The sequence below is a fragment of the Simochromis diagramma genome, unplaced genomic scaffold (genome assembly GCF_900408965.1).
Source record: "Simochromis diagramma unplaced genomic scaffold, fSimDia1.1 OVJJ01000802.1, whole genome shotgun sequence".
Taxonomy (NCBI): domain Eukaryota; kingdom Metazoa; phylum Chordata; class Actinopteri; order Cichliformes; family Cichlidae; genus Simochromis; species Simochromis diagramma.
In genome coordinates, this window is record NW_024387492.1 from 13,409,918 (window position 1) to 13,435,305 (window position 25,388).

Here is a 25,388-nt window from a genome sequence, read left to right on the forward strand (position 1 = left end):
ACCAACTAGTCTCCAGGCCTGTGTGACTAGAGCCTAACACACATCCTGCTCACCCATTCATACTGCCATCACTCCCCTGAAGTATCACATAGAAACCTCAATAAGTAATTATATATGCCAAAGTTGCAAGCTCAGCCTTATTTTTTTTTTTTTTAAACCATTTTTTTAAAAATCAAAAAAGCCAAACAATCATAAACTGTATCTTCCAAAAGTTTTTCCATTCAGGCACTCCAATTTGGAACGACCAAGCTGAAAAATTAATGTTTTCAATCCATCTGAAATTCCTGGTCTGCTTCCAGACACATCAGCGCTCACTGTAAACTGTTAAGGATTTAAAGGTATTAAGCTGAGAAATAAATAAATACACACAGGAATCAAAAACAGTTTGTTTAAGCCAGGTGTTTTATTTAACCAACACAGCAACAACAGAGGGAGTGCCAAGGTGTCTCTATTAGTGAAATCCACTTTGTCTCTGTCCGTAGTTCTACCTCTGGTTGAAAAACAGAGACTGTATCCCTTGTTTCTTGTTCCTCTTGCCATAACTATTCCTCCACTGTGATAAACTATCAGCTATCAGCCTGATTTGCATACTCTCCCTACCTGGATCAGCAGGTTTATTCACACGTATCTACCTCCTAAATGGGCTGTATAAACATTTACACTGTTCTGTTAACGTGCCCAATGGGTCTAAGATCATGGCAGAGGTGCCTTGGATGATTACATCATGTACAGTGGATTTTTATGAGTTTCGTGTGCCGGATTAGTCATCACCGAACATGCATATTCATCTGAGCTGAAGGTAAACAATAAACTGTTGGTCTGTGGTTTGGAAATGAGGAAAGAGAAGTGAGTTTCAGGAAATGGTAGCACAGTCACTTTCTCTATGGACCTGGCAGAGCAAAGAAGAGGAACAGCCCCATTACAAATAAAAGGATGACTTTCAAATGCCGCTTTAATGATGAAAATGTTATTTTATGCAGTGTATGAAATCAGACTCTATGCATTTATTTCCCCAAAAAGGTCCAAATGATGATACAGACACAAACATTTAGTATAAAAATGTTATTTTGGGGGGTGGTGAACTTTATTTTTAGTAATAAAAACAACAACACAGCAAAATCTAAAATAATCATCACGATATGTGTCAGACAGACAACATTGTTGTTGGTATGGGAACGCCCCGACAGAAATAACATTTTCATTTGGATAAGCAGAACGTTAGGTCTACATCCTGTTACAGAGCTGAGCCTTATTTGCATGTCCATAAATAATTCTTCCCTCCTCAGTGAAACCACGTAAGGAATCCATGTACGTCTGAAGGGAACCGGGCCTTTGTTCACCGTCAAACTGATATAAATAAGACTAAGCAAAATATAGCTGCAAGCTGCAGTTCTGTGGAACAAGTACAGAAACATCAAGCAGGGCACACTGCTGCACACAGGTGCACCCAGGTCTCATCTACCCACAGAACCAGTCTCATCATGATCCCACAAAATGTTATGCAGATATGACTCATTATCTCAGTTTACAACTTTAATGCCAGATGCCACAGCCAGTGACATTTAGAAATTGTGACAAAGTACATTTACAAAGAAATCTGATTCAATTAAAATAAATAATGTGAAATAGTTACGGAAACAGTGGATAAATGATCACCCACTTATTGTTCAATTATGCCAATCGAAACAATTTCGTGTTCATAGCAGTAGGGCTGGGCCCTATCATACAGTTCACGGTTATACCGGTATAATGTTGGGCAACAATAAGAAAATGAAATATCGCGATAGAATATGGGTAAAAGGCGCACCGCTTGATGGATTGTCGGAGCATTACAGCTATCGTAGGCAGGAGCCTCGCGGAGTGATACGTACTGTGCTTCAACATAATATTACCGTATTTTTTGTGTGTGTGTGTGTGTGTGTGTGTGTGTGTGTGTGTGTGTGTGTGTGTGTGTGTGTGTGTATATAACCTCTTTTTAAGTTTTGTGGATATTATACATTGTTATGCTGAGGGTATGTCGGCCAATTTCCACTGGAAATGCCTTTTGGTTAAACTGTCAGCAAGGAATTTGCATTTGCACTGTTAAATTTTTATATAACGTTAACGCACATAAAAACAGCTGCTTGTTTAAGTGAAAATACATTGATGGGTTGTTGTTTTTTTTTGCACTAATAAAGTTGTGGAGTTGTAAAGTATTTTGTCTAGTGTCAATTATATAGTCAGTTATATCGTTATCGCAAATTTTCAAATGTATATCGTGATAAATATTTTTTGGTCATATCACTCTACATAGCAGTAAGCACCACAACCATCACAGGCGATGTAGCCGCCATGTGCAACAGCACACCGCAATGAAAAGGGAAATTAAAACTGCTGTGGTTTTACTTGCATTAAAGTTTTAAAATAAAAATCCGATGCAATACCTGTTTTTTTTTTTTTTTTTAATTAAATATATATATAATTTCTTTGTTTTCAACCATCATATTGAAGCATGTAATACCGTGTTGCTCACTGAAGGCTGCAATAATGCACCTAGAATGCATTTTCCAACCACAAAAATTAAAATCAAATGCAAAACTAACTACCATGTGTGAATGATGACGTGTCTGAGATGGTGAGACGAGATGCTGCTGTTCAAACAGAAGAAACATGCAAAAACTCAGGCTGCTCCTTTATTTCCCTAAGGCGTCAACACAACAGATGGACCTTTTTTTTTGGTTTGACTGCGCATGCGTTAGGCCAATGTTAGCCACTGTAGTGTGGGGCTCATGCCAAAAATAAAGTTGAGTGTAAACTGTGGCAGGTAAAGCTAACACAAGTCAAACAACTTTGCACAGTCTACTGAGAACAGATCGAAGAGTGAAATGAAGGTGGAGCACGAGGTGGTGTGAGCAGTAATGCGAGCGCTGTACCAGTCTATCATCGTAAAGCAGAGCCGTGCCAAAATGTAAATTTACTAGTTAACCTCCATTCCAACTATGGTTCTAAGACTGACTAAACGACCGATGACTAAGGGACCGAGGTCAAAAATACAAGCAGCAGAAATTGGGTTTCTCTGTAGCATGGCTAGGATTCACCATAGAGATAAGGTGAGAAGCTTGGAATTGAGCCGCTGCTGCACTGTGTCAAAAGGAGCTAGTTGAGGTAGTAGGGTCACCTGGGAGGTTTTCCATGTACACCCAAATAGGAGAAAACCCCAGATTAGATCCACAACTAGCTGGAGAGCTTACAACCAACCAAACCTAGTCTAAAATGAGCAACTCCACTCTGGAAACTAACTGAAACCAAACTCAATTCAATAAAGAAAATATAACTAAATAAAACGAAAATCATGAAGCCTTACAGATTATAATTATAAACCACCATGATTGTTAAATAGGCCTTTACTATGAGCTTAATGATAGACTCGCTACTGTTTCCAAGTAATACAGTGTTTCTACCTGTCAAGTGTGATCTGTCTAACAATGTCCAGTGCTCGTCAGCGGCTATAGCAGTGAATCTCTTTCTGATTTACGTTGTCAGGCCTCTATACAGAGCATCAGGGCTATTTCACTACATTCACCTCTGATTGTTGTCAGAATACACAGGGAGCTGCAACAATGAAGGAAACATGGTTCATGTAAGATAAGGGCTGACAACAGTAGCACTGCAGGAGAACACATGAAGCTTCCTCTCCACGTTAAACACACTCCAGCAGCTTTGCACATAAACGGAGCATCAAGGAGGGGAAAAAATCCAGCTGGGCTGCAGTAGTCTACTTGTGAGCCTTGTAGTTTGAGGAGGGTCTGACAATTTACAGGTCTGTGCATTGCAAATGTTGCGTCAGTTAGGCTCTAGGGTACAGAGTGACTGAGCTCTTCCTGTCTGTGGAGAAGCAAATTTCAGGATATAAAGATAGAGGATTTTTCCACACCAGTGCCTCAGATAACATCAGGAGAATGGGGTCAGGAATAATGTCCTTCCTCATATGTAGCACACAAGCAAGTCAATGATTTTCACACATGCGTTAAAAGCTCTAGTTTACTGCGCGCTGCCAGATACACATAGATGCAAGACGTCTGGTTGAAGTTCAGCAGGAATAATGAAGACGAAGACGAAGAAGAAGCTCAAATGACAATTTCTATACACATGGTAGCTTAGAGAGAAGACAAAGTGCAAAAGTGTTTGTGTTCATTTGGTTAAAACGGGAAGCTCACATTTCTTGTTCCCACTACTGTGTGAGTTTACACACACAAGGGCTACAGGTTTAATAAAAAGAGGTGTACAAAGAGGGAATTACGAAATCAATCTAATTTTTTTTTGTCATTACTAGTGACAAAAATGGAAAATCTCCATCTTTAAGATGAACTAAAGCATTTTTCTCCAAATGAAATTGTTTAACAGAACTGGTCAAGAAATTTGACGGAGCAGAAACAAACGGGAGGTTAAAGGAGTCAAACGGAAAAATGACTAAACTGATAAACTGCCTGAGGAGCAAAACTGCTTCTAGACTGGAGTGGGCAACGTAATATTGTGCTGCAATTTTTCCCACTGAAATTTATGTGGCAAGCTTCTCCTTGTGCCGCTTCTTCTTTGCCCGAGACAACTCACTCTGCTTTTTAATGTAAAACAGCCTGAAATATTAAGGCTTCAACGAAGAGAAAAGCAAAACCTTTAGTTTTACTTTGCCTCTGGGTCTTGGGAACGAGTTCAGTGTTTCCAAACACAAGGTGGCAAGCAGTTGCTAAAAGCCAGGAGCTGCATCTTCAAGGAAGTCTTCAAGACACACTAATTAAAATAAATTCAAATAGAACTGAAAGCCTTCTTAATTGCCAATTAATCCCAACTCTATGATTCAAGACTAATTTTACCCGAGCAAATAAAAGTCCCTGAAATAAAAGTTTTAAATTTGTTTATTGTGTCACTTACATAACAGGTGGAACCCAAAACAAGACTTGTGTGAAAAAACTGAACACCAGTCTTTGTTTGTCCATCTGTGTTCATTGTATTCAAACTTTGCAGGTAAAGCACATTGTTTGAAGTTCGTCAGATGAGTAGTTCTCCTTTTTCTCTTCTCAGTTACCAGTGTTTCCTCTACAGTGACTGCTGCCTGCTCTGCTCCGTGTGTAGGAGGATGTTTATTTTTGGCCATCTTTATAAGGACATTTGATGCATTCCAAAGCCTCTTAGCACAAGTTTAAGATAACAAATGAGTGCTAAACTCTTAAAGGTTTGTTTCAATTTCAGCATTTGTGAGTACGCTGGTCTGAGTTGTGTAAATGCCATATAGTGATCAGCACATGGATCTGTGTGGACTACACTACACACGCACCCTTCAAGGAGACTCTGGAGAGACGAATCTCGTTTCTCCGTCTGGCAATCTGAGGGACAAGTCTGGATTTGGCGGTTGCCAGGAGAACGGTACTTGTCTGACTGCATTCTGCCAAGTGAGAAGTTTTTGGGGGGGGGGGGGGATTATAGCATGGAGTTATGTTTTTTTTAGGAGTTGGGCTTGCTCCCTTAGTACCAGTGAAATAATGCTTAGGCACATCAAGACATGTTGGACAATTTCAAGCTCCCAAATTTGTTGAAAAGGTTTGGGGATGGTCACTTCCTGGTCCAGCATGACCAGTGCATAAAGCAATGTCTATAAAGACATGGATGAGCGAGCTTGGAGTGGAACTTCTGTATGAATGGTCAAAATGAGTTGAAGCTGTTTTAGCTGCAAAGGGTGGGCCCACATCACATTGAACCCTATGATTAAGAACGGGATGTCAACTCAAGCACATTTGTGTTCGAAGATATACCAGCAAATACTTTTGTCATTATGGTGACATGGTGGTAACCAGATGCACAGAGCCTGAAATCAGCCATCAGCAACAACAACAACAACAACAATCTCACATGCAAAACATTTTACATGCGGACGAGGCTAAACCAAGTCTTACCCCTTGAACATGCCTTTGTAATGCTATCAATAAATGAGAGCAGGCCAAAAAGTTCTAACAAAGATTTCATTTGATTTATTGTTTCTGGTTTCGTGTGACAGATGATATCATTCACACCTTATCTGCATGAACAGTTCTTGATTCTGCACTAAAACACATGCACGCAGCAAACACGTCCTTCCAGCGGTCCTCTTTTTCCAAACAATAACTTAATAATTGTCTGCATGCAATGAATTTAGGTTGCATCTATAAATGACAGCTGTATAAACATGGGTTACAGGCAGGGCTCTAGGTCCTCTACAAGAGTAAGATCTGTGTTTCGTGTGTTTCTGAAAAATTTTGCTTTTGAATTTTAACTTGTTCCACCTGCTGCTAATTGTTTAGCATGTTCACAAAGTTATTTAGTCATAGTGCCAATCCACAAGTAATTCCGCACTTCATTAGAGCTATTAAAGAACTCACTCTGTAGCTGGAAGCATGAAAGACAACTGATGACACTTAATGGAGGAAGCTCCTTCCATAGTAGACATTTGACATATTAAAGCTTCAGTAAATGAAGAAAACACAAAGAACTAACAGCAGCAATACACCAGCTGCTGAATTACTTTTCTCTAACACATGTTACAGGCTGGTTTCCAAGGTTGTATTTGAAAGTACCTGCATCTCAAATCCTCATAAAAAGATCTCACTGAGGGTTTAAAAAAAACAAACAAAAAAAAACAAAAAAAAAAACAAAAAGTAGAATAAAGAATAGAATAAAGAACTGAATTTATTATTTGCATGTTTAATTAGGCCTTTGTTTAACCTCCAAAGATAAGACACCTGATCCACACGCACACAGACATCAGCCACATACTTTGTGAAAAATGACATATCTGTGATACAGTGACATGGGTATATGGGGTGTAAGTACCCTAAAGGCAATGTCATTTCATAAGGAGCATGCCTTCATGCTAGCTGAAGTCCCTATTTTTGCGGGCGAATAAGTGATATCACAAAGATGGGTCATCTGTCAGATAGAATACATTAGGGAAATTGTCTTTGAGAGATGACACAGTTTGCGCAGCAGGATGACAGCCAGGCTGCAGGCACAATGTCTAATCCGGTATCTATGGTCAGCTAAACGGTGTACCGCTGACCTTGCCTGTCCATCCCTATACTTGCTTCTCTCTGTGGAGGACAGATAATTGGCAAGGTATCATGACATCTACTTCACAAAAGTGGCTTTCCACCAGAGTGTACAGCCGCATGATTCGGGGAGTGGGGGGGAGATTTGGTTACAAGTATGTGGCACAGTTACAGATTATATCTAGACACTTATTGCTTAAAAACCCTGTCTTTCTAGAGTGGATTTTGTGAAATTAAAAACAGAATTCAACTAAAAGTCAAGCAAATCAGGTGGAGCTGATAGGAAGGGACTTTGACCGTGAAGCCTGTCTCCCAAGGGCATCTGCCACTCCCCACTGGCCTCCTCTGCCATCACTGGAGGGATGAGAGACAACAGGCCCAGGCAGGCAGGAGCATACTCCTGTGCCTGGGGAAACCTGAATGGAAACCACGCAGAGGGAAATTGAGGAATGAATAACACAAGTATCGTCTGGTTCGTTTGTGAATAAAACACACTAGAAAAATGCCAAAGACTGGGCAACAGAGATCATTTAACTTCATTTTTTAACTACAAAAGCACCACTTTAGTGACTCTGATTGCCTACATGTGATGCATTTAGGGGAAATCTGTAAATAAACATGGGTTACGCTCTCTCTGAATGGACACGGTTCTAGTTCCTCTAAAAGAGGAATAAGATCTGCTTTCATGAGTTCAGGAAAAAAAGACATTTGAACAACCTGTCAGTATTGACAGTTTCTGCATGACTCACTCAGTTATTACCTTGTCGTTTTAATTTAATTTTTTTAAAATGTACATGAGTAACTGTACCTGCTGCTAACTGTTCAACATGCTCACAAAAGGATTTAGTCATTCAGTGTGCAATTTATTCAGCACTTCATTAGCAGATATTAAAGTACTCACTCTGTAGCTGCGAGGACGAGCAACTGACAACACTTAACAGAGAAAGCTCGCTCCATGTTACTGTTTATTAGTAACATCGAATGCAACCAAGGTAAACACACAACTTTCTGGTAAATACAGAAAATATACCAAAAAAAAAAAGCCTTAGAGAGCAGCTCATGGCCACACAGTGGGCTGCGGAAGATGGTAAAGTTGGGCCAAAGAAGTGATTTACAACAGACAAATGTATGATAAAGATTTCTGATGTAAAGTTTAGTCAGAGTTGCCATCATATGTTTACAATTAAAAAAAAAGAACCAGGGAAACAAAGCCACAGGATTTATCAACTGTCATTCTTACTCAACCGTTTGATCCTGAACAGTTTTCATTTTCTTGTTGATAGTGGGAAGGAACTGTCACGCAATTCAAGCACAGCTTTCCAATTTAAATCAACCCACAAAACGCAAATCAGCAGAATATCAAAATGAACGGCCGAAAACACAAAGAAAGCTCACGAGGCCAGCGTGATGGTCAGATTTGTGAATAAAGGTTTGTGTGGGCAGCTGAGAAGTTTCATATTTCAAACTGAGGTGCGGCAGTTTGGATTCTGGGAACAGGTGCTCCGCAACATGCCATGGGTATTGCTGCTGAAATAGTAAAGTTTGGAAACCTCACAATCCAAGCAACAGACTTTTTCTTATTTTTCAAATCTCAAATCACGGATCACCATGTACCCCGAACAGAAGCCTTTGATGAACCGGGATGTTCGTCTCCTCCTGAAGGCCCGCAACACTGCCTTTAGGTCAGGAGATGCACACGCCTACAGTACAGCCAGGGCTAATCTAAAGAAGGGCATCAAAAAAGCCAAACACCATTACAAAAAAAAGGTAGAAGAACACTTCTCCAACTCCAACCCCCGATGCATGTGGCAAGGACTCCAGACCATTACAGACTACAGGACCACCAAACCCTCCCCCGCATCCTCTGATGTCTCCTTCCTCAACGAGCTCAACAACTTTTATGCTCGTTTTGAGCGAGGGAACCCCACAACCACAACAGACATGACGCCAGACCACCAACCTCTGACTCTCTCCCCCACCGATGTAGGAGCGGTGCTGAGCAGGATCAATGTCCACAAGGCTGCAGGTCCTGATGGCATCCCCGGGCGTGTTCTCAGAGCGTGTTCTGGGGAGCTTGCAGGAGTGCTCACAGACATATTCAATCTGTCCTTGGCCCACGCTGTGGTACCGGCCTGCTTCAAATCCACCTCCATCGTCCCGATACCCAAAAACTCCAACCCATCTAGCCTCAATGACTACCGCCCAGTAGCACTCACCCCCATCATCACTAAGTGCTTAGAGCAGCTGGTCCTAGCACACTTCAAATCCTGTCTCCCCCCCACCCTGGACCCCCACCAATTCGCATACCGCCAGAACAGGAGCACAGAGGATGCAGTCTCCATCGCACTGCACTCCGTCCTCTCACACCTGGACAACAACAACACCTATGCCAGAATGCTGTTTATAGACTTCAGTTCAGCGTTCAATACAATCCACCCCTCACAGCTCATCAGGAAACTGACAGACCTGGGCATCAGTTCCCTCATCTGCAAATGGTTACTGGACTTCCTGACCAACCGCTCCCAACATGTCCGGCTGGATAACCGCTGCTCATCAACAATCACAATGAACATGGGTGTACCACAAGGCTGTGTGATGAGCCCTTTCCTCTACTCCCTCTTCACCCATGACTGCAGACCTGCTGATGGTTCCAACACCATCATTAAGTTTGCAGATGACACCACGGTGATTGGCCTCATCAGTGACAACGATGAGGCCGCCTACAGGGAGGAGGTGGATCGTCTGGCTGAGTGGTGCGACAGAAACAACCTGCTGCTTAACACTGAGAAGACCAAGGAGCTCATCGTGGACTACAGGAGGACTGCTGACCCACATCCACCCATCTACATTAAGGGGACGGCTGTGGAGCGTGTGAGCAGCTTCAAGTTCCTGGGAGTCCACATCTCCGAGGATCTCATCTGGACGACCAACTGCTCCAAGCTGGTCAAGAAGGCTCACCAGCGCCTCTTCTTCTTGAGGACTGAGGAAGAACCACCTGTCCTCAGACATCCTGGTGAACTTCTATCGCTGCACCATCGAGAGCATCCTGACCAACTGTATAACAGTCTGGTACGGGAACTGCTCTGCCTCGGACCGGAAGGCGTTGCAGAGGGTCGTGAAAACTGCCCAGCGCATTGCCGGAGCACCACTTCCTGCCATAAAGGACATCTACAGGAAGCGGTGTCTGAAAAGGGCTGGGAAAATCATCAAAGACCCCAGTCACCCATCACATGGACTCTTCACCCTCCTGCCCTCTGGGAGGCGCTACAGGACAACCTATGTCTAAAAATGTATCGTTTAAAACACTCTACTCCAGCTACATGACGCGCAGCTGGAAACACTTCCTGCAAGTCGAGCTGCCCGAGATTCACAGAATTTACAGAAAACGTTACATTTTTGTGATTTATATTGTTATCGGGACGATAGATGTCTTATATCGGGATATGAGACTTTGGTCATATCGCACAGCCCTAGTTTGGGCTGGGGACTCTACCCCACATCGATTTTTTTATCCTTTCTTTTTGTGTCAAGTCCAGCAGCAATGATAGCAACCTGAAGGTTGAAGGACAAAATTTCATGAAAATATCAATTACTGGTTACCATAACTCTGTCATGTCCAGTGAGTGTGAAGAACAGACAGCCCTACACAGTAAAAGACCAGGTTAAATCCAGTTATCAAGGTCTCCATATCAATGCAATGATTGTGGAGTATCATGAATTGCTTTTAAATTCTTACTCTCAATAAAAGCTAAAAGCCAGTTTGACCTCATTTTGCTCTAAAAGTTTGTTGTGTTACAACATATCGACATTAAAACATGGATTTACCGCATAATGCACAGTGTTCATCCAAATCAATACCCCACAGTCTCTCTCTGCACACCGGGGATTTAAACGTCAGCCTCCACTTATGCAAACATGTTTCAGGGCTTCAGAACAAAAGAGATGTTAATTTCCATTCATGCTATCGCCCTCTCCACTGATCCCGAGCCGCAGGGCCATTATTCCACTCTGGTTCACTCCTTCACTCATGATACAAGACATGACTCCAAGTCCATTTAAACCTACAGTATGTTTTCATGCACTACACACATTAAACATTTACCAAAGTGGTGCCAATACACTGACAGTACTGTTTCTCTAGGTAAAAGCTTTTAACAGTGCATGCTGTTGTTTTTATAGTGAATATTCTATCGGTGCTTTCATCTAGATGCATTTCTTTGATTACCGAGGACAAAGACCTTGTTAGCCAGTAGGATAAAATGACTCAAAATACCAGCAATGCTGAGGTCAAACAGAACAGAATGCTGACAAAGACTGACGTAAACGGAGGTTGATGAAATCCTGAAAAGAGAGCAAAGCTGTCTCAGCCTAACAGGTGCGACACAAATAGCTCGAGACAGTCGAGGAAATGTCCGTCAAAGATGATCTGTGGACACCCACACAGTCCAAAGAACAAGTCTAATCAGCCAAGTAACTGCAAACACTTCCGTGGGTGTACAGAGGCTTTGACAAATGAAAATCAGCTTCAGAATGAATTTACTCCAGCCGGCCACTGTCTACTGCTCAGACAACCTGAAACACACTCAGTCTTATGCCATAACATGGAACACTGAAAGTTATCCCCAGTTATCCCCCAAGATGGGGATATTAGAGAGAATATATGAACAACACTACATCCAAAATTGTTCTTTTAATTATACTTCTAATCATTTAGAAGCATCTAATCACTTGAAGCTCCTATCAGCACAAAAGCAACTATTCTTGAGTAGGTATTCAGAAAAACAACGTGATAATAAGTTATCATCAGCTTGTTATTGTCTCTATAAAAGAATGATTGTACTGGGCGTAGACAGCAAGAAGGAATCATCATTCCTGAAAGGCGAACCTGACTTTTTACTTTCCAATACCCAAAAGCAATCAGATTACTAACTAGCATATAGTCACATCCGAGAAGCTAGAACCTGTATTTTGTTGGCAATTTGCTTTTATTCTTGATTAACATAAATTATGGTTTTAATTTCTACTGATCAAGTAGAAGGAACAAAACTAGTACTGATCAGAATAAAAAAAATAAAGATAAAACTCCAGTATACCAATGATCAAATCTATTTATGCTCTCCATTAAGACACAGGTAGCTGCTGCAGACTTCTCCTGAATGATAGGTGATGTCACTCAGACAATACTGATACATCAGGGCTGATGTAGGAAGAAAATAAGTGAACACCAGAAACAAAAACATTGTCTAGACATAGCTGGCTCTCCTGCTAGCAACTGGTACTCAAGACAGAAGAAAACTAATTAGATCAGTCCATTGTTCAGTATCAGTATCAGATATCCTATGACCTTTGCAAGGTTTGTAAACTTTGACCATGTGGTGCCAGAAAGTGGCTGTTCAGCATAAGCATATCTTTGCATACCCTGTAGGAAATAAAACAAACAAAACAAACAAAAAAACAAAAACAAAAAACAAAGCAGCCCTAATATGGAAGTAAAACTAAAACATCCCAAGTCTAACGGCATATCAAAATGTTTCCATTCTGCATTCAGGATTTGTAACACCAAGTTCTGCTAACTGATTTTTGTATAACAGACCAATGTCTGACTATAGCTACAGACAAAGAGATACAACCCTAATAGAGCTGCGTTGTATCAGGAAGGCCATAAAGCCAGTGCAAAAATCAAACACGTACATCCATCTGCTGTGGCGACCTCTGGACAAATGAGGTAGTAGCCGAAAGTACCTTGTTAGACGCGGGACATATACGAAAAAAAGAGTCAAGTTATAGACTTACAGATTCTGATTTCAATGACTGAAACTGAGGGGGGGGAAAGTCTGGGCTTTCTGAATTCATGGATGCAGATTATCTTCCATCATACTATAACCACAACTAAGTAGTTGTAAAACTGCATAAATGCTAGCAAGCAGTTTGGTGTGTGGGTGGCATAAAGTGACATAGACAGCGTGGAGTCTTGTTATGAGCCCATGAGTTGAAAGTTTTCAGTGTTGCCAACTTGGTCTTTTGAAACTGCATGTGACAAACAAGGGTTCAATGTGACTGTGAAGCTGCACGCTCGCTGGCTAACAACTTGTGATTGACAAGCCAGTAAGACCCCCAAGTAATGAAATGACTGCCTGAGCCCATAAAATCCTTAGGAAAGTATCTTTTAAGGCCAGCTAAAGCTACGTCGACAGTTTATACTGTCTGTGGTTTGCATACTTCTCCTGCTAACATACTGATGCGGCACACATGGTGTTTAAATGGTGATAAATTCTAATGAAGGTACAGCTTTTACAGATACCAATTCTGAACGATTTCTCTCAGTCCACACACTCAGCCGTGTATATAGTTGCGCTGCTTCTCTTGGAAACGTCACATTCCCGGTGAACAAAGAGTGACGAGTCTGAACATTCAGTCATCATCTTTGATCTCCTCGCAGGTCAGACAGTCAACCAACTCACACAACATGAAATGAAAACTTAATCCCACTGGCTTTAATGCACCTGTTGTGAGCATGACAGTCTGATCAGACCAAACACAGTTACAATGCTTTCAACAACAAAAACAACAACAACTTTCCACCGAGCACTAAGGTTCACACGTTTGAGGCGTTCTGAGGCATCTTCCTTGCTTAACATATGTTTCTTAATAGCGGGATAGTTCATATTTGATGCATGGAAGTCCTGGCAATCAAGATTTATCCTGTAAAAAGTGGCCTAATGAATTCTAACGGCCACTCTTTGTCGCAGCTATAACAGCACATCTGTGCTTTATTTCTGCTGACATAACGTAAACCTGCAGACAAATAAAAGGACAAAACATGCTGTTAAAAAAAAAAAAAAAAAAAAAAAAAAAAAAAAAAGCATCAGCAGAACACAAACACACAATCTCAGGGTTCATACTGAACCTTATTTATAGCATGCTCGTAGTTTTAGACGTTAATGTTAAAGTAACAGGCTCCCTGCTATTGAGATTACAGCTTCAATACACGATTCATAGGAAGGATTCAAACACTTTGGTGTGAATACTACTCGCGAGCTTAATTACAGGTCTTGCACTGTCTTTTTCCTTTTGTCATTCTCTTTCAAGAAAATAAATAAACAAACAAAAAGTGGTGCAATTTCTTGTCCACTTCTTTTTTGTGATACTCTCATTGAGCTGCATCAGTGTCTTTGCTTTTCCTTTCCTGTCCTCTGCACTTCAGCACTGTGTAATTTACTAATTCAAACAAGTCATTTCATCATTAGAAGTTTGAGCTACTGATATATTCTGAGCCCATTAGCCTGACACGTGCCTCTGGAGTCAGAACTGCTGTGTCTAGGCTAGTTGATGTTGCTAAGCTCTGATAGGGCAGGAGATAGCGGCACACCCTGGTTGCTAGTCCCTTTACAGGACTAACACAAAGAGACAGAACCTTTCATGCTTATAGCCGATTTATCTAACATGTATGTTTTGGGACTGTAGGAAGCCAGAGAGAATCCACACAGGTACAGGGAGAGCATGCCAACCGCCCACACCTATGCAAACGGCAGGACCAAAACACAGCAACAATTCACCTTTTCTGTTAGACTGGGATCAGTTCTGAGTTTCTTCTTTTATCGAAATATGTTAGGTGATTCACCTTACTGCCACGTGTCTGAGGATCCTGAGGAATAACATTATCATCAACATCACTAGAACTATGTTGATCTTATGGTGCCCAGTCCTTCGTAAATCTGCTTCAACTAACGGTTTACTTTACTAAGCACATTTGCAGGACTACCACGAGAGCTCACACAGACTGTATGCCAAGCAGCATCAGTCCACGTTTGCAGTGCTACCAGCAAGTCCTTCTGCTCTGGTCCAAATGTGAGAATACCTTACAATATAATCAATATTTTGCAATACTCATTTTGAAACCCAAGCCCTGAATATATGCAATACATCCTGTGAGAGTGTAACACAGCAGGACACGCCTTTATGAGTCTGGTGATGGAATAAAGGGTGAACAATGCTCACTGATGTATCGCACACTCTTGATTATGTATAAGGTGTCACATTATGGCTGTACAGGTGTACTCACAGTGACATGAGGTGTGCGTCACTTGTGCATCGTGGCGGTTTGATTATTGCTGCTGTTATCAAGCACTTCTTCCTTAATGTAACTGTACCTGTGCCCTTTTTACATGTGAAACAGGCAAATACCTGTTAGTGCATCATAATTGTGTTTTAATGTTAGCTATTGAGTCATGCCAACCAGCTAGCAGCACTGGTGGAGCAGTTATAGTTCTTTCAATCAACAGGCTGGAACCGTCCAAATGCTTCAGTTGCTTAAGTTACAGATGAAGTATTTTAACATTTATCACCGTGCAGTGACATTACTGTACTAAAAGCTAAGCTCAACTCCAACAGCGGTCATCATTTAGTTTCCTCAACCATGTCTATGAGAGAACATAAGAGTTGTGAAACCTCTGGTCAAAAGAAATTGCAGATCAGTGCTTTGTCTGCTACACAAATCTAGTTAATCATTTGTCACAGGTTAACCTGTTTGCAGAGGGGAGCCTTCCAGCAGTCAAATACTGCAGCATGCCTTCCATTATAATCAGTAGGGCTGCAACTAAAGATTATTTTGGTAGTTGAGTAATCTGCCAATTTTTCTTTGTTTGTCAATTAGTCAACAATTACTTGAATAACTCTTATCTTAGCGTCCTGTTGGCAGTCCTTCTGTTCTATGCTCCAGTACCTCATCTGCTCAAGTCTGCCCACCTGTGAATATCACCCTGTTGTCCCGTCCCACAGCAAATTAAATTCATGACACAGAAAACATATGAATTTGAAAATAATACAGTATAGTTTTAACATTACTCAATAGGACTGTCAGAATAAATATTTTTATTTATTTCACTTTAAGTAATACAAATTAAAGTGCCAGTAGTATTTCAACAAAAACAATAATGTGCAAATAGGAAACTAAAAATGGCTTCTGTCCGTAAGTTTAAATAAAGCTTCAAATTAAATCAAAAAGACTATATTTTCCCCATCCAAAATAACAAGCTTTCAGAGTTTCCAGATGTTTCAGCTGATGGATTCATGATTGCAGTGGACATGCTGTGGAGTGAGTTTTGCTCTTATCCGTGAGATGATGTTCCCAGCTGCTGATAACCACACTAAAGATGTTCTCTGTCCTGACTTCAGCCATTTGAGAGGTGCATGAACCTCTTTACAGGACAAACTCATCTATTCAATTTTGCTTAATACTAGTAAAACAGAACAAAACAAACACATTTACATGGTATTAGTACATGAAGTGTCGTCACATTTTAAAGCTGATGTCATCCTTTATTGCAACCCCAATAATCAGCAGCCAACAAACCAGAAAAGGTGCAAAATTCCCACAACTGTCTATTAATTAGGAAAGAATGCAGCTCTCGGTTGAGTATCTAGTTTAGAAAAAAAACATTAAAAAAAATAAAGAGAGATTAAGAGTGCATTCACCTCATAGTAACATAGCTACTTTAACCCTCAGCCTTCACTTGCACCCTCAAACTGTGAGAAAATCTGGAATTATAATTTAATTTCATATAAACTGCCCCTGTGATCACCAAAACATCCTCATGCGAGTGTTTGTTACTGATAAAATGATCCACGATATCTACAAAGCACCACTGTTCTGTTTCTCCACAGGAGGTGATGCAACATCCGTCATGTGTGATAGTTAACCAAAAGCATAGCTTTAAGACTGCAGCGTATTAATCTGTCAGAGCCCTTCCTGACATATTTCTAGACTTTCTGGACTGCAAACACAGCCTAAACAGACTCCAACTTATAATATCCATCATACACCATGATATTTACTTATCAGTCTTTAGGAACATCATAGATAAAAACAAGCAGCTAGGAGGACTCCTTGTTTAACACTATGCTGTCAGTTAATTGGTATAAATAAAATCACAACCTTGTGCTTAAATGCTTCGGTCAGAATGCAACATTTCATTCCATCCAATAAAACATTTATGTGAAATTTCATCATAAATTATTGATGAATTCTTGAGTTATGGCCAAAAAAGACCTTTTGTGAGGTCATGATGGTGCAGACCATGGATACCATCTAAAATCTGGAAAAAGACCATTCATAAGATAGGATGGATGACTGGACAAAAAATAAATAATTAATTAAAATCATTCCAAAAGTACATAAATAGTTTTTGCACAGTTTCTTAAAACATGGCTTATCTGACCAATTTATTGTTAGATTAAATGCCAATTAGGATTCTGCCGATTACACAAAACTGCAAAAAGAGTGTTTATTACAATGAATCTACAGCAAAGTTTACAACACATTTTTGTTTGCCAAAAGTCCCACATAACAGGGCAGCACAGCATCATGTTAAGTATGGTATGCAGACCAATCATGAATATAGTCACCCACAGGCCCATTTGGAGTCCAACTGTCAGCCAAACAGCAATGATTAGACTCCACAGCAGGAGCATTTAAAGCAACCAATACCCGCTTGTTTTCAGCACTGTAAAGTCTGGCCACTGAACCTGCTGCAAATGAAGGTGCTGAACCGTTTTCACTTTTGCTTGCAAGGCTTTCTATTAGTGTTGATTTAAATTATGGGAAGATTTATGGAAAAAAAAAAAATCAGATTGCCCTTCCCTTAGAAATTAGAGTAGAAGCAATGTGCGATTAAAGATTGAGATCAAGTCTGATATCAGACTACAACATTTATTGAACACGGAAAGAAAAATATGGACTATAAATGTCAAAATCTGTGACCTTGGACAAAAACTAGAGCACTGAAATAATGCTGTGTCGTCCACACTAAAAGATTGCAAAGACAGTGCGGGGAACCGGGGTTTGAGCAGGTCCGCTTTGTGTTGAGAGGTAACAGTGCTAACTGACTCAACCTTGTCCCAGTGCCCTTGAGCACAAAATTCAGACTGTCACATACAAAAGGACAACCAGGACTGCCCACTGAACAGTTCATCTCATGCTTTTTCTGTCTTTTCCTATTTATGTTTTGGTTTTTTTCCCCACATGTCAGAACTGTCTGAGCATCAAAGCCACAAATGAAATTTGGTCGGAGCTGCATAATGATAACATCCTCAATTGTAATTATACCGCTCGGACCAAATTGGAGCTGCATAATGATAACTTGGATTCTTAAAAGCTATGCAAGTATATTTACATAGCTTTTAAGCAGAAGTAAAACTGTAGCAGGTAGCTCCACATCTTTGACTTAGCAGAATTTTTATAACAATAACATTACTCAGACTTTGATGATAATAATAATAATAATAATAATAATAATAATAATAATAATGTTGCATCTTAGCTGGCTCATCTCTTGCGCCTATGTCCATCTGCCCAGCAAACATTTTAAACTAACCAAACGCCGACTGCTGGTCTTTTCTTGATATCTAATCGATTCAAAGTTAGTCCTACTGGAGCTGTCCAGTCCAACCACATTTGAGTCTCACACATTTTGTAAAATTTGTATTAATATTAATTATTTATTGTGAAGAATCCGTTGGTAAAGTTTAGGTATTTGCAACAAACTTGGTTAGGGTTACAAAAAGATCCTGGATTGGGTTAAAAATAAAAGGACTCTCTCGGTTGCCATGGTAATGCCACCCTGCTTTCACTGAACAAAATGACACAATGTCTTCTGTTATGAAATGTACTTCCTATTCAAATGCTATACCTACACGTTTGAAAAAGAAAAAAATAAATCTAACCCCTGCTGGATAATGATAAGGTTTCAACTGACTGGAAATCAAAATGGGGACTCAGTAAGCCATTTTTTTTTCTCTCTCCATCGTGATTTGTAATGCAGCAATTATTAAATACAAAGTTTTCATTAATTTAAAGAAAATGTATTTTTTCTGTGGACCCACTGTAAAAAACATATCATTTATTGTATCTAATGCTTATTTAATTTGGCATATTATGAATGATTAATAGAAAAAGATGTAAAACTTACGAAAATACAATTAAAAGCTCATAAATCTATACACTCCTTCACACTTCCAGAGCTGTTCAGTGGGCTCTTTGCCAGACTGATTCTGGCCCCTGGGCCTTATGTTTGACACCCCTGCTTTAAAGTGATTTTTCAAATTTCAAAATTGCAAAGCATTAATGTAACTAATGTCCCATTTTATCTGGTTTTCATCACTTTAAAAGATCCAGAACAAATACTAGTATGTACACATAGCTATACATAGTATGAGTAGTACCAGATTGCAAATTACAGTGTATGTCATACCTTTAAAATCTGAATTAAACTTTAATGGCCAAATATCTCACTCCAAATCCTGTCGATCAAAGCCTGCAATACATATTGCTCAACGCAAGTCCAGGTGCTCTATAGAGTGAAAGCTTTGAATTATTAATTAGCATGCCTTGTTGCTTCCTATGTTCACCACTTAGCAGTTTGTAAGCATTTTGCTCCATATAAATGAACCCGACTGTAGCCTGAGTCACGTCAAGATATCCAACCAGCCATTCGAGTGGAAACAACGACGACCTGTGATATTCGTGTCTGTCAGGTGAGTGTGTCTGATATTCTGTCTCCATCTGTCATTTGTGGAGCACACCAACAATTAGCTTCATTACCGATTTATCTGGCAACTACGCTCTCAGTTAATTAACCTATAAAATGTCAAAAACGATGAAAAATGTGCATTGTAATTTTTTGAATGCACCAGACGCTTTTTTTAATGTCATCTTGTGTCCAACTACAAATCCAAAAGCTATATGGAATTCATTTACTGATAGAAATGACAAAGAAAAGCACAAAATCATTACAAAAAGGTTTTCTTAATCTATAATTTTGAAACAATTTCTGAAATATTCAGTGATAAGCTACTTTAAATGAACCATCTCCAAATGCACAATTCTTATATAATTAAGAAGAAATATATTCAACCTTATAAACAGCAAGCAATGCATTTCAATACAACACCACTTACACAGAATCAGTTATTAAAGCAAGTAACCACAATTATTTGAAAAAGCTCTACTGAAAGTAGGGCAAAGTGCAGCTGCAGTACTTGAGGATCAAAACAAACAAGTTTAGCTTTTTAAAGTCAATCTCTCTTTCTTTGCTCTGTTGCGCAATCTCAGTCACACTTTTCACTCTTCTTAAACTTAACTTCATTTTTATTTTTTAAGAACTGTTGTATATAGAAAAGTTTTGCACCATCTTACAATTATTTCCCTTGTGGGATCAATAAAACATCAATTGAACGAGCTGTTTATTTTTATTGAATCATTTGGCCAAAACATTAGTAGCGTATTAATAAATTAACCATTCACCTGAAGCTGCAAGAGGTAACATGTTTCCACAACTTGGAATGTCCAAGAATAGACAAATAGCTTCCTTATTGACTCGTTTTTTCAACAACTGGTATTAAAAAAGAAAAGAGGAAAAATTACTAAATTTACCCCCATTTACTGTCTTACATCAACCTGTGACGCTGCATCAGTTTTAAACTATATAAATATATATAAAAATAGTGTGGAAGGATTTTAAAATGCTTCTGCTATTTATCATAATAAAGATATTACAAACAAACAAATATATCAGTATCATAAATGGCCATACTGTTTTTGTAAACACTGATATCAGCCGTTTATTTTGCAGTCCATGCCCAATATAAAAAATAAAAAAAAACCATTATAAAAACATAGTTACACAGGCCAAGAGACCAGTTGGCAACCACCTGTTGCTACAGAAAAAAATTGCATTCTTCTGCTAGTCGTAAGTGCCTGCTGAAGGTGCTTTGAAATCAAATGCTAAAGCCTCGTTCATGTCGGCCCAGAGCGTGGCGAGTGACGCAACGATAACCATCGGTCACTATGGAAAAATGTGTATGCCACAACCAGTTTGCTATTGCTAGGTGAAGTTGGTCACAAAGTGGTATACCACACAGAAAACCTGTGACTCCTTTGGCCAGTAGCAGATTGTCGAGTTCACCCGTAGTTTGCATGGAATTTGCTGATTTTTCTGCAAATGCTCGCCAACCACTGTCCGAGCAGTGAAATCTATCAAACATGAAATGCAAAGCGAAAATGACGGCCATTCAGCTTCAACGTAAAATGTGCCCCTTTTTGATTTGGTTTGGTTCAGCAGTAATGCAAAACATCAACTTTTACAACGTTTTACAAAAGGACATTCAGCAAACCCCAAGTTTGTTAAATAACATGTTTACACAATATTTAGTTGTCATGATGCTGGGCGGTATTAGCCAATGCTTGTCTCTCTCTCTTTCATGTAAGTACATCTAAGTCACAGCAATAAGCATTTGTTTCTCTCAAACATGTTTTGGGTTGATGTTATATGCATTAAGCATTAAAAATGTGTACTTTACCCTACAGCAAACAGAATACTTCTATTAGCTTTTAAAGACTTTGAAATTATCTTCCCAATAGCAATAACTTCTTAAGTAACCTCATAGGACCTGGAAGAAAACAGGCCTATGTGAAGAAAAGACTTGAAGCTCATACTGGTGTTAGAGCAGGCTCTTGCATTATTAGATGGTCACCACTGAACCCATCATCCACACACACACACACACACACAGTGATGCACAATGGATGACAAAAGAGAAAAAAGAAAAAAAACATCTTACCTGTATAACCTGCAACCCAACCCCATGAAGACACCATGGCCAGCAACCACTTGAACATGATGCCTTCAATGTGCCAGAAAACGGAGCGGTCCCATATTCTCAGGGGTTGAAGCAGCATCAGGTACAAGCAGTAGGATGGGATGGCTACACAGTTGTTGATGAACATAAAAGTGAAACGGAGCACGGATCTGAGGAGAACCCAGACCAGTTTCCCGGCCCCATCCAAGAGCTGTGCCATCCTGATACACACCGTCTGCAAAAGGACACACGCACGGCAGCAGTTAGCCTCTCCTACTGACTTGTTTCACAAGACAGGAAACAAGTCATGTGTGCAACTTGCATCACGTTATCCTCACTGTACACAAACTGTCTAACCAATCCCCAAATTTACTCATAGCTATTACACACACATCCGTACACACACTCTGTAAACCAAGCAGAGTCTGCCGCTAACCGGCTGAGGCTATTTCACGGAATTTATATGTAACACACGCGTCCTGGACGCTGCAGTCACAGTATTGATAATGAAGATTTACTCTTAAATATGCCCGCTCCTTCTTCTTTAGCGACAGTCTGCTAGCGGCCAATCTTTTACAGTTTTCCTTGCAAAGACAGCACCATAAAAGGACCAGCCGCTCAGGACGCGGTCGAGTACTTCATGACATGCTAGCTAGCGGTGGAGTGAGTTAGCATAACGAGATTAGTTAATAAATATTGGCACTATTGCGAAATAGACCGACACGCACAGCATAGTAAGCTAAGACTTAACACTCCAGTGTTTTACGAGACAATAACACACGTTAACTCGTACGCTGGGTGTCTGGAGGCTCCTGCAAAGCGCAATAGCCGTGTGCCTCATCCAGAATATAGCCCGACCCCTGTAATTGAGTAGTAAAAGTCCTGTAGCTCATGTTACTCACCCGGTTACCGTCACTGAAGCATCCAAGGACGGCCGAAGGTGCAGCTAATTGTTGGAGCGAGATAAACGCTGTCACGTGTACCCAACCCAGGAGGTTAAGTTAGCAGTATTTGCAGGTCGGCATGGTCGGGCTATCAAACGTGGGGGTCAAAGGTGGAAATACTGCGCGATAAAACTGCGGCTGCACCCATTTAGCTATAAAACGCGATCTGCTTGGGAACACGCTCAATCCCGGAGGGCACCGTTAGCTCGCTAGCTGGCTAGCAAGCGACTCCACTCGAGCGCCGCTGGCTCCATCTCAGTCAGACACCGGGATAAATCCTCTGATGCATCATCATCATCACCATCATCGTCATCGTCAAGTTAGCCGACCTCCCATTAGCGAATATTGACGAGAGGCGGCTCAGCCGACGAGGGGAGGCCTGTTGGGATCAGCCCTGATCGTTAGACAAACGCGCCTTAAAATATGCACCGCAGGTACACATCAAATACAAAGATCAGCGATTTCTCGTCTCTAGCTTCCAAGAGCCGTTGTCTTTCTCCGGATGCCGATCACACCGCGTCAATGTACACAAAAGATCAACAGGATCGGAAATGATATGATCCTGCCTTCAAAATAAAATCTTCTTAGTAGTAATCGTACAAAGTGAAGTCAGCTTTTTTTCTTTTTTTTGGTCTAGATATTATGCTATTAAATGAAAATAAAAGGCTTAACTAAAAATCCTTACATGTCCACGCCAGGAGCCTTTAGTATTTAGTCACTTTTGTAGATTAACATTGTTAAATGTTCTTATAAGGTTGGATTCCTCACTGAGAAGATAAAGTAGTTTGAGGAGCTCCTGAGAGAGAGAGGTAATAACAGAAGGAGGAAAGTTAGTAAATAAGGAAGTGCAGACGATTACTAAGGAGGAAGTGAGATTAGCTATTGAGAGGATGAAAAGCAGAACGGTCCATATGACATACCTGTGGAAGTATGAAGATATCTAGGAGAGAGCTCAGTGGACCTTTTTACACAGTCCACTGAAAGGATGAGGTGCAGAGGTGTAGTAGCTTCAGAGGGATAAGGATTATGATCATCATCATCATCACAGAGATCATTCCTGTTATCCAAATATCTGACTATAGTCTATACATTTAAACAATGATCACCCAAACAGAATTAGCAAAAATTAGCTTAATTATTGCACTTTTTTAGAGTTTAACTCAACAAATTATAAATTAAGTCAACCCCGAGCAGCTGCTGGAACAACTATTAGCCTATATTGGATGATTAACAAGACCCCACCCCCAACTATCAGCCTATATTGGATGATTAACAAGACCCCCATCATACTTCCAGTATTCACTTTGTTTAATGTTGTAGGAAGATCATCCATATAAAAACGGAAACAAAACACCTGACAATATCCTTCCTAGTCAGATCACGCTGGTTACTAAAAAGGATGTAGGTTCCAATGAATAAGTCTTGATTAGTTCACTAAAGATTCAAATGTCTGATTATTTACAAAGTTACAAACAGATCATTGTCACATAATCATCATGTTTTTAATCTTTGAGCTTTTTTTTCTCCATATTTATTTGTGCAATTTTTATACCTGAATATATTACATTTTTAAATGTATTCTTTTCGCAAAGTTATGAAAAGCTTTAATGTTAATGGTGTTGTCCTGTGAGGATGTTTTACATACATTTATGTATATGTTTTCTTTTACTGTTTAGTTTTTGCCATAATAAATCATTTCTAACTTTTTTGTGTAATGAAATGTTGGGCTCTTGTATTAAGAAAATTAAATGTTTCTAAACATTTATTGTTTGGCCAGATCTTGTATAAAATAAATTTTCACATTTATTTTATTTTTTAAATTCTCCATAATTAAATATCTTGAACTTATAATATGAACTGTATTCTTAAATGTTTATTGCTCTGGTCATGTGATCATACTCTACTTATTCTTGTTTTTTGTTTTTAATACTTTTAATAGTTCAATAAAATAATATTACCTATATTATGGAATAATGTTATATATACTACAATACTACCACTACTACTAATGATGATAATAATATTGTAATCATTGCCACACTAGTTCAATGTGAACTAGAAACTAATTTGAATTTCTATTGCACAATGAGGTCATCGAGACACTTTGATTTTGAAAACCAAAAGCGGATGTTGTTTTTTAAGCGCTTCTCGCTTGATCATCTGACGCCTGCCAGTAGTCTGAGTGCGCAGACTCTGAAGTGCTGATGGTTGGTTTCAGTCTACGACCACAAAAAATAAATAATAAATTTAAAAAAATCTTATGACTACATCTGAAGTCATCTCGGCACATTTCCAGTTAGTTTTTAAGCTCACATTTGGTTGTGGATATTTTATAATTATTATTTTTAACAGTCTTTGCTTTTTCTTCTCTAGGATAGAAACAGCGTTATGGTATTTTAGGGACGCTGTGAGCGCAAAATTAATAACATTATAAAAGTTTAAAATAATTATAGCTCACTTTTAGGTGCTTAAATGCTGATGAACATAACAGGAAAGTCAACTGAGGGGTAAAAATTTAAAACGCTAAACTATCAAGAAAGTGTTAAATATGATGTTATAGACCAGTCATTTAGATAAATATGAGGCTGACAGCACAGATTATAATGGTCTTCAAATGAAGATGCTCCGTTAATTACTATGGGCTGCCCCCTGTTGGCTGCCTGTGCAACTGCATGTATGTAGGACGCTAAATCCAAGGACGTTTAGCATTAAACTATCCCAGAGAGGCTACTGCACGCAAGAAATCCTATTTGAC

The 25,388-nt window shown here is 39.7% G+C and overlaps 1 protein-coding gene across 3 annotated transcripts in view; it reads right to left on the reverse strand.

Moving 5' to 3' along the window:
* The window catches only part of lpgat1 (lysophosphatidylglycerol acyltransferase 1), a 63,836-nt gene extending 40,665 nt beyond the window's left edge, over positions 1-23,171 (reverse strand). For 2 of the 3 annotated variants that reach the window (XR_005693980.1, XM_040017074.1), the window contains exons 1-2: positions 22,592-23,171; positions 21,672-21,924 (exon numbers count right to left, since the gene is read on the reverse strand). Coding sequence is in view for 2 of the 3 variants with exons in the window: in XM_040017074.1 (XP_039873008.1) it covers positions 21,672-21,909 (238 nt within the window). In the remaining variant the exon portion in view is untranslated. Of the gene's footprint in view, positions 1-21,671; positions 21,925-22,207; positions 22,535-22,591 lie in introns of those variants that run through there. The other variant, XM_040017075.1, reaches the window with a different exon arrangement.
* Between the last annotated feature and the right edge of the window lie 2,217 nt (positions 23,172-25,388).